Raw genomic sequence first — 12303 nt, 5'->3', positions numbered from 1 at the left:
CATTATCTGACCCACAGTTTCTTCCAAACGTTCCTTTATGTGCCAGCACATACTCATCTGCCATGATAGCAGCTTTAAAGGAAGTCTCTACTCCACGCTCAGCAATACGAGGTGGAATACACTCTTTAAACTGCTCTAGCACCATCAGATCACACATATCTTTAAAAGTAGTAACTTCCAACGCCGAACACCACCTATTGAAATGTTTAATTAAATCCCTTGCAAATTCAACATGTGACTGCTTATCAGGTCTCAGCTCCACCAATCAACCTCCTGAAACACAGGTTAAGCACACAGCCTGGGAAGGACAGGACAGCCACCTCTGAGCCGTCACACATTCTAGCAAAAGGACACAATTTACATAGTTTTAAACACAATTGTACACATTACCCAAAACTTCACCCTCAAGCGTCTTTGAACAGACTATAGTTATGCACCATCTGCACTCCCTTAAGGTGCTTAACGACACCGGTTGCCGTGGCTCTGTGAGGCACTTAAGTGCATTTACCTGAGAAACAGTGAATAGAGACATTATTTTTTAATTGTTAACAATAAATGTCCACAGAGCTTTTTATTTTTTGTTTTTTAATCAGTGGCAGGATTGTTCAAGGGTTCCTGTAATTCAGTGTTTGACAACAAAACTACAGTTTTAGTCTTTGCCCCCAATCAGACCAACAACATTATACAATAACTTACTGTGAGCCACTTTGTAACCCTGGCTTTGAAAGGTGTTAAAGAAATAAAGTTTAACTCACTGACATACTGAGATCTCCAGTTTTCAAGGTTTGAACAATGTTTGGTTGGACAGCATTAGAATAGACCTGTATATATGCTAATGCTGTAAATAAGCACCTGTTTTACATATATTAAATAACTAATTACACTGTCAATTCAGGATTTATTGTATACATGTTTACAATGTACGAAGACAGTTTGACCTGTATATTATAGACATTGTATGTTGTGCTGTTGTATTTTCCCTTGTATGGATATATGTGTTGCTGTTGTTTGCTTCTCTTGTCCTTGTTGTGGCTGTACATCTGTGTGTCTTCCTGCACTTGTTTTTGGAAGTGTATGTAAACGCATTGAGAGCCACCAGAAACCAGAGTCAAATACCTTGTGTGCGTAAACTGATTCTGATTAGTTTAGCTAAAATGTGTTTGTTTGGCAGCACCATTACATTGGTATTTCAGATGTATGTGCTTAATCAATTTTCTTCAATTTAGTCTGACATAGTATGTGCTAGCATTGGAAAACATGACAGTAGATCAGACTGATGGCGTTCAATCTTAAATTAAATTTCCAGTTTAGATTAATGTTTAATCTCGTCTGATCTGTTCCCATGATATCTCCCGGTTTATCTATTTCATTTCTTGGCCTCGGGTTCCTGTTTTTTCATCAGTTGTCTTGGAAAGAGCCTGGACTCAGAGCAGATGATGAGCTAAACTACATTTGGGGAAATGTACAGCATTTACACATGTGATTTGTAGCAATCTAATCTGTTGGGTAGTTTCAGTTTTCGGCGAGGACAGTTTACGTGAGTGGAGATTGAATCATTCCATTTTACCACCAAGTCAGACCTCTGCTCTACATTTTTCAAATCGATCTCTCACACCCCCTCTTCCTTCCATCTGTTTCTAATCAACATTCACTGCCAAGACTGAGATATGCTTCTTCCTGAAGTGTCGACACATACAGAGGTTTTGTGAAGCAGTCTGTAAAGTGGACAGTGCCAAACCAAGGAATGTGTGTCCGATTGGCCATTTGTACGATTCATCATGTCGAAACAACACATAGAGTTATTGCAGGCAGGAGGAGGCTAAGTAAAATGTACAGAGCACACCTTTTCTGGGAATGCTGCAACACTGCCATGAGTGATAACTACCAACATGTTGAGGTTCCACTTTTAGTTTAGTTTCAGTTTGAATGAATTTGAAAGGATAGCCCCTTGATATATAGCATCTCAATATCTCTGGCTAACCTGTCCGTCTGATTGTGTTTCTTGCTCTATCCAATACTGTTAAGTAGCATCATTGTGTTTCTACATATCATTACAGTGAGGAGGTGTTTGTTGTGACAGAGGTTATAGTTTTCTCTGGTATGTGTGGAGAGTGTAAGGAGACACTGCGGGCCGAGGGGAGAGGGCTGACCTGCTCTACTCTCTGACCCTCTCAGGAGGCTGCCATGCCTCTCCCCTTCTGCTCTGATCTGGAGGGGAACCTAAACTACAGCATGCATGAGTTAGTAGCATTTCAAGTTTGAATATATATGTATCCTTGCTTTTCCTGTTAGAAAAAAGAATAAATCAAAAGTGAAATCTCAGCAAGTTGGATGTTTACAATGTAAAGTTTTACTGTTCACCTTTCTTCTCTCTCCAAATAAGTTTGTTTAAATCCTGATGATTCCCTGTGGTACTTCTTTTTAGCAATATCAGTGTGTTTCCAAGTGCCATAATATTATTTCCAATACAAATGACCAAAACTAGAAAACTAAGACCCAAGTTGCCCTGGAACTATCCTCTAATGTGACCCTACAAAATATTGTCAGACAAACAAGATAAAAGTGTGTCACACTGTAGTTGTGACAAAGCCTTGTTGTGCTTCATTAAGCGTGATCTTGTGATGCTCACACTGCAGCACTGCAGAGGGATTTCTTCCTGTTGCTTCTGGTTCAGAGGGCAGTGTAGCAGTGTGCCATGCCTGCTGTATCACTCAGCTTCCAGAGCCTGCAGTGGCCTTGGATCACATGAATGGCTTTAGTTGAATAGGTTGGCAAAGAAGACCACTGGGACAAAGTCACTCCTTTGCAGAGAAGTTAAGAATACAGTGCTGCTGCTGTGAAACCTCTAGATCATTTAATACGAGCCTGGCCTGTGAGTGATCTCTGGTGTTTACAGGAGGCTTGTGCTGAGAATTCCAATGTGCAGTGGGCCAAACATGGAGAAGGAAAAGTCCTGTCCGTCTCAGTGAGCTGGTGAAGTAAACACATTGTGGTTCAGCAAAGCCTAACATCTGCTTTCTGGTGGTTAGTGCCGCCTCTGTCTCATTTACGTTGCATAAATGTGTTATATAAAGGATTGAAATGGACTCAGAAGTGCATAACTGGAGTCTACAGTTACTCCTGACAGAGCAATTTACTTTGTTATGGTACCACAGTACTCTCATACAGTGAGAATGTAATATAAGGGTATAGAGACTAAATAAAAGATGCTAAAAAGCAGGGTGAATCTGTTTGCTCTCAACAGAAACATTTTGAGTTACAAGCGTTTGAAGTCGAACTAAAAGTAAAAATTGATTTTAGCTAAGATAAAATACATCATTTATTAAGCAGGCATGACTTCTTAGCCGTTCTTTAACCGTTACTTGGTCCCATCTGTGATTTTTAGCTCCCTAAGTTACTTTTGAAATCCTGTATTTCCTTACACAAACCCTGGCTCTGTTAGGAATAGTAAGTATAGAGCTGCCTGAGGCCTTGTTGTGCTCTTTTATGACAACTCTGCCATACATAACTTGAATGTGACAACCTGTTTGTTAGTCACTTGAGACATATAACTTCCACATGGTCCTATAGGTTAGCACGACATAACTTGGACGTATTTGGAACTGCTTAGGACATGGTCTTTGTGGTGAAGTCACAACTGTCTTTGGACCTCTGCTAGACTTATTCACTTCAGCATGTACAGTGTCCAGCAATTCAGATCTTAGGGAACTCCTGTTTTTAACCTCTAACTATACATCTTTGGGCTGGAAGTCACGCTCAGGCTCTTCCTGTTCTCAGAGTCTCACACAATATCCGTGGATTTAGCAGCTTTTGATGCTCTGATCTTGGAAAACAAACTGAAAGCCAATGGCTGCGAGGTGGAGCAGGGCCGGGATATCAGAGCTGTTCCTTTTGCCTGACGAGTGCAGAGTGAGTGTTGAAGCTTTAGACCCTCTGCCTAGTCTGGGGAGGGGGAGAGCAGAGGGAGGGGTGCTGCCTGTTGAGCCCAAGGTGAAAGGGTGCCACGGACCTGCAAATGGAGACGGGGAGCTAACACTCAATCTGACTCTGCCAGTCGGGGGGAGATATGCAGTTTGGATGGGTGCACTGTCTGCCTTCTGCTCAACAGACAGAAGTCCTCTGTTGCTCATTTGCCTCTCTGTTTGTCATTCTTTCTCTCTTTCTCTCTCCCCCTCTAACTCTTTCTCTCAGTTGCAGCCTTCCCATCTGTATGTGATTTAGGCACAGGCTCAGGGGAGAGGAAAGTCCGCTAGGGGAGAGGAATCAGGGCACGGAGGGAGGGAGGGAGAGAAAGGGAGGAAGTCCACACAAGTTTGTTTTACAGGACTCTGGCCAGGCCGTGACTAGGCGGAGAGCTGCATCTGGAGGTTGCAGAATTGGAAAAGTAAAGCCAGCGGGTGCAGCAGAGCAAGAGGAGCTGCCCAGAGACTGTCCTACAGCCAGGAGACACACAGAGAGGGGGATCAGTGCTCCACTGGGCAAACACACAAATATGGCTGCTAAATCTCTATCCTGCCTTCTCTGCATCCTATCAGGGATTGCCTATCCAGCTTCTGCCGCCAGGCCTGGGGAACAGCAGCAGTCGGAGCTGAAAGTAAGACATATTTGGTTGAATCTCTTTTTGGCTGGTAAACTGTGCATGCTGTTAGAGCTGTGTTTAGTTTGCGAACTTTTCTACCTACTGCACATGTACATGATGAGGCAGGTTTGGGAGTCTTTTGGCAGTGATTCACAATGGTCCTGCTTTGTGTTCACGCTTGTGTGTGTTTGTGTCATCAGACGTACCCCAAGGCTAAAGCTCCAATGGGCTCTGAGTTACTGTCTCCACCACTGTCATGCCCCTCCACCCTCTCTGGCAGTTCCCTAATGGAAACCAGCTGCCAAATGTTGAGCAACACCCCAGAGAGATCACAATAGACAGTAAGGGCATGAGAAGCCTTACAGGACTACTGGCCAATGTTCCCCTCGGCCAAACTTTTAACTGAGCAGACAATTTATGTTTAATTAAAATGATACTATCTGGTTCTGAGTTAATCTATTTTCATTTAAAGTTATAATCTCCAAGATTTTGATTATATCAAATCCATTTTGGTAATATTTATTTCCAAAGTTGTTACCGCAATCTGTATACAATGTTTATGCCTCCCTATATAGCAGTATAATTATTTCCCACATGATTCAAATTGTGTACTCATGGACAAAAAGATTCACAGAGAATGAACACAGTTAACTGTATTATTTTACCTTTTTATTATTCCTCTCAGCCCTCTGTTAGTTTATCTGCACTGTAACAGATACAACGGTGTACAGGTAGTGGACGGGCGTTTAGGGCATCTTTCAACCTTAACCATTTGTATTAGTTGCCTAACCCCTAACCGAAACGTAACAATAATGTATTTGTCATAACCACATTATTTCCCTAACCATACTATTGTTGCATGCGAAGAAATCAAGAATGAAAAATAAGGCTGGCCTAGAAAAAATGTGACCTAGAAGAAATGTGTTTTATCGTAATGTGGGGCTTTGCAGAGGCGACCAAAATTGATGTTCTTGTCAAACAATAGGGTTGTTATCATTAACTCAATCTCAGCAAAACATTCTAAATGTTTAACTTTAAAGCAGCAGCAGATTATGTGATATGCAACAACGTTCTAATGAGCCAATGCATGCTCACAAAAAATGTACCCAAAAGGATGTCTTGATTCTTGATCTACAATAAGATTGCTTAGCCTTCCTTGTACACTTTTTATTTCATCTTAGTCATCCTTGCTGTACACCGGGTACATGCGTAGCTACCTGTAGCTGCAAATAAGTAGAACACGATGTCAGGCCATTGATAAACTACTTCCTTTTACAGAAATGTTCTGTTACACTGCAACTGTAATAATGTGGCTTCTTTCAATGCTTTTGGGGTTGATTTGTGTTGGACCCATAGAACTGAACCTTAGAACCCTGATTCTTGGCTATATAGTGACTTTGTTCTAAACTGATCAGTAAAGTTTGGGAAAATGTCAAAGAGAATGCCCCAAACTTGAAAGCTCTACCAGTACAACATGTCTTCTTCATTTATTTTCTATTGTACGTGTTTATTTCTCAATGTCTGAGTTTTCTAAGTTGAGGGTCACCGGAGAAGGGGCCTCGCCTCTGCAGCCAGACTGTCTGTGCACAGTTATGAGTTAGCATGAGATTCTCATGACCCTGGGTCTATCCCGTCCTGAGGATGTTCAGAGGACTTAGCATGACTAAATCCAGTGTCTGAACCCCTCTTCAAGGTCAATAAAAAATACAGCAGCCAGCTCCAGTTGGGAGGCGAAGCGGAAATGAGATACAACCTTCAAGCTTTAACATTTAATCCACCTAATCCTCTCTGTCGGCAGGCAGATGTACATAAAAACACACAGAACACATTTAAAAGTTATCTTTATAACACACACACACACACACACACACAGCTGTATGTAGCTGATATGTGCTTGATACCAGCTACATGTGTTCAGCTCTGTATCGCACAGAGGGCCTTATGGTTGATTTAAAAGTGTTCAGTCAACACACAGGAAATACACTGATAAACAGGCTACTGAGACATGAAAACAGAGAGATGCTGACATGTTGAATGTCATCTTTGTACTCCACTGTAGTGGGCACAGTGGGAGGGCCACATAAATAGTTCACATTACTGAGTGTGCTAATAGTTGCAAATAGGATGCAAATGTCATTTTCTTTATTCCCATGATGGTTATGAATTGATTTAAGTTAACCAACATGGTTTGAATTCCTATTTAAACATTCAGATTCCACATTACAGCACTGTCCCCAAGAGAAATGGCTCTTAAATGAATAGTTTATGATTTTTCGTAAATACATTTGCTGTCTTTCTGAGAGTAAGATCAAACACGGCTGTGTGTTAATTGTCGGTCTAGAGAAAGGACTTATTAAAAACTGAGGAGGAAACAGCTAGCCTGGCTCTGTCAAAGATAAAAGCATGGCTACTCAAGTTCCTTAATGATGTTTCACCCAATGGCTCTCAAAATGGTGGCCATGTCAAGGAGGGAAAATGTGGAATGCAACAGAATTGGAGTGAATGATTAATGATAAACAAACAAGTGCTTATGTTAGCATAATTTGTTCAGACATGCTTTTGACAGGGAGGAAACAAAAAACAGGTAGCCTAATGCTAGTCAGACAAACATTTAAATCACAACCAAATTATGACACATCTTACTTTCAAATTCACTGTCAATATAGTGGTGGAACTTTGTGTCTTTTTATATAAAAATAAATAAAGCAGTTTGGGCAAAGTTGAACTTGCTTTTATTTATGTTTACAATGCAGAATAATCTAATAATAATAGTAATCTAATCAACATATTAAATCCTTACAGAATGTATGGCTAACTTGTTATTACATAACTTTGTACACAACGGGGGTACAGAGCAACATTAGCATTTATTAAGAATTGTCTCAGAATGTAAGTCAATATTGACTTCTTTTAGTTCTTTTTAGTCTCCACTAAGAATATTTGCTCTTCAGCTGCTAAATGCTCCACTATGTTCACCAGCTGGTCCCTATCTGTGCCTGTCGGCTGTATTGAGTTTATGAATAAACTGTTGATGAAATAGTTGTTTATTCCTGTTTCCAGTCTTTATGCTGAGCTAGGTGTAAGTCTAAGCTTCATACCCACTGACAGACATGAGATTGATATCAATCTTCTCATCTCACTCTCAGAAAGTAAGCGACAAAGCGTATTTCACAACTATCCCTTAAAAGTCTGAAGCCTAAATTATAACTGCTAATGATTATGACATCAAGTCATCCAAACATGGATGTGGAAAACTGTTATTCCACAAGCTGCTGGTTTGTATACTTGAGTTCCTCTCATTTTAGAGGAGTCTAAAGAGTTCATGTCCTACCTCAAGACCATCTGCTGCTTCTCCCCTAACCCAAACCCTCGGCCCTGTGTTTACACACTGCAGCTGTTTGACCCAGCACAGACTGTCACTCAGCTAATAGGCCTGAACCCATTCAAAATGTGGTTCTCGTGGTTTTCCCATAAACTTGAAGGTCATTACTCCTAATGGCATGTACTACCTTTTGGGGCCAAAACATTTTATCTTTTTTCTGTGAGCACTGAAACCATTTCAAATTCATTGACTGCATTTTCAGGATGTGTTTACATGGAAGGTTGCCACATTGAATGTTAATATGGTAATGATGTAATGATGTATGGCTCTGGTATCTTGGTATCATGGGGTCTGCTGGAGGAATCAGTGCTGCTGTTCACAGCTGTTTCACATTAGCTAGCTACAGAAGCATGTCTTTGTCTCACAGTCCATCTGTGAAGAAATCAAAGGAAAATGTGACTCATAAGTAATGTATACAGTACTGTATGCTTTCTGTTTGGCTGTGGAATGTTCTGGATGCGTCAGTTAACTGAGTGTAACAAGGAGGTCAAACTATGGAGTTTCTACAGACTGCTATTGTATGCCTCATTGAATGGTGCTGTTTCAAATGTTCAAAGATGTTCAAAGGGCTGTGTGTGTGTGTGTGTGTGGGGGGGGGGGGGGGTCACAGCTCTGAACTCTGACATCACACCATCCTGAGAAACCGTGGTGAACAAACATCAGACAGGATGTAGCTTTTAAAATGACATTGTGTAGAGGAGGGAAACTCACAACTCACTTGGTGCCTGAAACACTCTGTTCAATGCTTGAATCTGGAAAAATGTAACTGTAAAAAACATCTAACTGATTATTATCATAATTATTACCAGTGTAAAATGGTAGCTATTCAGGTGTGTTAGCAGTATGTTCACATATATTATCTTTCTCTAACAAGACTTCTCCATTAACTGCTGTCCTTTCTACAATACCTTTCAGGCATCGACAGATTTTCTATTGTAAAGTAATAGTTCTAGTAATTTAGTTGCTAAACAACAGTCAATGTACACAGAGGCTCTGCAGCAGGTGATTAGAACTCCCCAGAACATCACTGGTGCCCATCTACCGAGCATCACTGACCTAATGATTGCTTATACTGCTGTTTGACTTTTTACTCAAGTAAGAATTTATATTGTTGTTCCCCCTCCAGGTGTGTGCAAAGGGATTTTTCCTGAGTGAGCTAAACATATGCTTGCCATGTAACTGCAAAGGCCACGCAGACTACTGCGAAGACATCACTGGCGTCTGCATAGTAAGTTTGCCCACATTGATTATCTCTCACTGAAGTCTCAGAGTGAACAAATCACTTAAGTTAAGTTAATTTCCATAACCAATAGACCTTTTAATACTGCTTTTAATGTTCTCTCTTTCAGAACTGCAGCGAGCACAGTACAGGTGATTTCTGTGAAATGTGTGAAGATGGCTACATGCTGTCTCCCAGCCTGGACGGACGCCACACCTGCCGCCCCTGCGCCTGCCCCCTTTCTGTCCCCTCCAATAAGTAAGTTTCTTCTTCTTGTTGCTGCAGCCGCAAGACTACGTGTTGGCCAGCAGTGGGTAATCTCTGAAATATGTTCCCCTATCTGTTCGCCAGCTTCGCAGTGCACTGTGACAGAGGAGCTGCCATTCTGCGCTGCAAGTGCCAAGAGGGCTACGCTGGACATTTCTGTGAGAGGTCAGTGCTGAGGAGGCAACCAAGAATTTATATAAATTAAGCATAAGAAATAATGCTCTCTGTGCATATTCAATTACAACTACAGATTACTGACTGAGCATGACAATATAACATTCAAGCAGTCCAAGATGTCCAACAGTAGTTTACAGTGCAAGCCAGCGTATAACGCCTGCAACATGGATCTATGTAACAGCTTCTGTATCTTCCATCGCCACTTGAATTACAACAGGACCTTTTCTAACCCAGAAAACTACAGTTTTTGCTAACAAACTCAGATTTTTTGGATAATAACCGTTTGAGGATACGTTATTCCAGTACATGATTTCCACACTTCTGCGTCTACCATCTCATCCAAAATATTATTGTTTTCAATGAGCTGTTCATTAACAAAGCAAAGTCCTTTTGGATAAATGTCCATTTCTAATCTGCTACAGAAACACACAAGAATTTGTATTGTTGAAGTTTGACTGAAATCATATTTCTCTCTCACCCAATGTGCTGTCTCTATATTTACCCAGTCGCTCAGTATGTGTTACTTTCTCACTGTTGGGAAAGAAAAACCTTTGCAGAAATCTGAAAACAACACAAAAATGTGAATTCTTCTTTTGCCTGTCTTTCATCTGTTTTCATAAATTGCAGTATGTTGAGCTCTCTTAGCAACTTTAACTCATACAGTTGTGGGCCACATGTACATAACATCACATATGTATGTATTTCAACCATTCTATGCTTGGTGCTGGTGTTGGTCATGTCCGTCTGTCTGAATGCATAGATGGTGATTTCTCCACTGAAAGCCTCAATCCTCAATCCCCCTGAATCCATTGTAGCCAGATCACAGTTTTGTCTGGCCATATACATGTGTAAGATTCCATGAAAAGACAGAATAACTCCTGGCATCAAAGAGAGTATTTAAAGGTGTATTTTTCCTGAACTTCTTCATTGTAGCAGGCAGTGGTATTGTCTTTCTTCTCCAGGTGTGCTCCAGGTTACTACGGCAACCCGATGGCGATTGGCAATTCCTGTAGGAGATGCAACTGTTACAGCAACTCCGACCCTAATCTGATTTTTAGCGAGTGCCACAACGTGACGGGCAACTGCCAGCACTGCTGGGGAAACACCGCCGGGGCCAACTGTGAGAGGTGTGCCCCAGGTTTCTACGGCGACGCCATCAGTGCCAAGAACTGCAGAGGTGGGGGCAACGAGTGAACTCCTATGATTTCCATGTTGAAATCAACAGTTTCGACAAATTATCTGTTTGTTTCTTCTTACCACATCTTAGTATGTCATCTTAGTAATATCAAAATGATTACACATGCAGCAAAAGTTAAAGTTAGACTTTGGGGTGAGTATGTCAACCTGAAGATGTTCAATGGAAAAACAAGTCAAGGTGACAGCTCGGATCAAGGATTAGTGTATGCCTTTGGAGGCCCTGCAAGTCCAAAAATAACCCCTTCACCATGCTGGCGTCATTTGACCTCTAATGTTCATCAGTGAATCACTGTGTCTGTCGCAGAGTGCGAGTGCAATGAATGTGGCACCTCTTCATGCGACGACAGGACAGGAGTGTGTCACTGCAAGCCGGGAGTCACGGGACGCCTCTGTGAACAATGTGAGGTGAGAGAAACCGTGGGACTGCGTACAGAAGTACAACTGTATTTCTTCTGCATGTAAAGCAGGGTTAAGGGTCATTCCAGTTTATTACACCGTGTGTCTTATTTTCATTCCTATAGATATAATTGTATGTTCTGGGTTTTTTTCGACTGGGCAAAAAAACACTTATTTGGAAGCTAAAACAGATAAACAGTAAAAGTAAAAAAATCTAAATCTTCAGAAGAACATTTGCATGCTCGTTGCTGAAAATGTCCAGTTGAAACATTTGAAATAGTTTAATAATGTTGAGTCTGTTACATTAATAAGTTCAAATGTTAAAAAAGAAAAGAAAACAGGAGCACTGGAGGTGTGTCAGTTAAAGGTCACAGATCTCATTTACTTAAGTGTAAGATCGAGAGTAAGCGCCTCGACTAGACACATTTGGACATTCATAATGGTGTGTTCTCAGATCTCAGCTATTATTTTAGTGAATACAATTTCCAAAACTACCTAAATAAGTTCCCAGCTGTAATAGACCGGTATGATCCTTTAAAGATGCACAACAATATGTTTCAAAGTGAATATGAACCGGCAGATACTGAGATCTAACAGTGTTTGTCATTCATGTAATGTAGGAGGGCTACTCTGGTTTCTCCAGCTGTCAGGGCTGTCGGAGGTGTGAATGCGGGCCAGCTTCCCTTCGCCCCACCTGCCACCCTCTCACCCACAGCTGTCCGTGCCGCCCGGGGGCCGGAGGTCGTTACTGTGAGCGCTGCCTCCCAGGCTACTGGGACTACAGTCCCTCCGGCTGCCCGAGTAAGCCTTCTGTCCGTCATACTACATTTCCAATGTGTTCTCGCTCTCTTGAAAAAACACCCCCAGACCATTTGTCGAAACATTAAATGCAGATAGCGCTTTCCCAGAGGAAAAGGTTTGCGTTGAGTACTTATGTTCCCACGCCCACACCCACTACCACAGTAGTGCACACATAAGAGAGCACATGATGTCAGAGAAGCATCTGGCAGGATACTCTCTGCTGAGAGCTGGATGACATCACTGTGCAGCCCAAATCTATACACACACAGCTGCTAAAAGTCCCAC

The 12303-nt window shown here is 41.6% G+C and overlaps 1 protein-coding gene across 1 annotated transcript in view; it reads left to right on the top strand.

The window, feature by feature from the left end:
• The first annotated feature begins 4287 nt into the window (after positions 1–4287).
• Positions 4288–12303, top strand: part of lama4 (laminin, alpha 4) — a 28382-nt gene continuing 20366 nt past the window's right edge. The window contains exons 1-7 of the mRNA XM_029462787.1: positions 4288–4594; positions 9088–9189; positions 9311–9438; positions 9532–9612; positions 10587–10801; positions 11126–11226; positions 11838–12018. Coding sequence (XP_029318647.1) covers positions 4493–4594; positions 9088–9189; positions 9311–9438; positions 9532–9612; positions 10587–10801; positions 11126–11226; positions 11838–12018 — 910 coding nt within the window. The 5' untranslated portion in view covers positions 4288–4492. The remainder of the gene's footprint in view (positions 4595–9087; positions 9190–9310; positions 9439–9531; positions 9613–10586; positions 10802–11125; positions 11227–11837; positions 12019–12303) is intronic.

The sequence above is a fragment of the Cottoperca gobio genome, chromosome 24 (assembly GCF_900634415.1).
Source record: "Cottoperca gobio chromosome 24, fCotGob3.1, whole genome shotgun sequence".
Lineage (NCBI taxonomy): Eukaryota > Metazoa > Chordata > Actinopteri > Perciformes > Bovichtidae > Cottoperca > Cottoperca gobio.
This window is presented reverse-complemented; position numbering and strand designations above follow the sequence as displayed.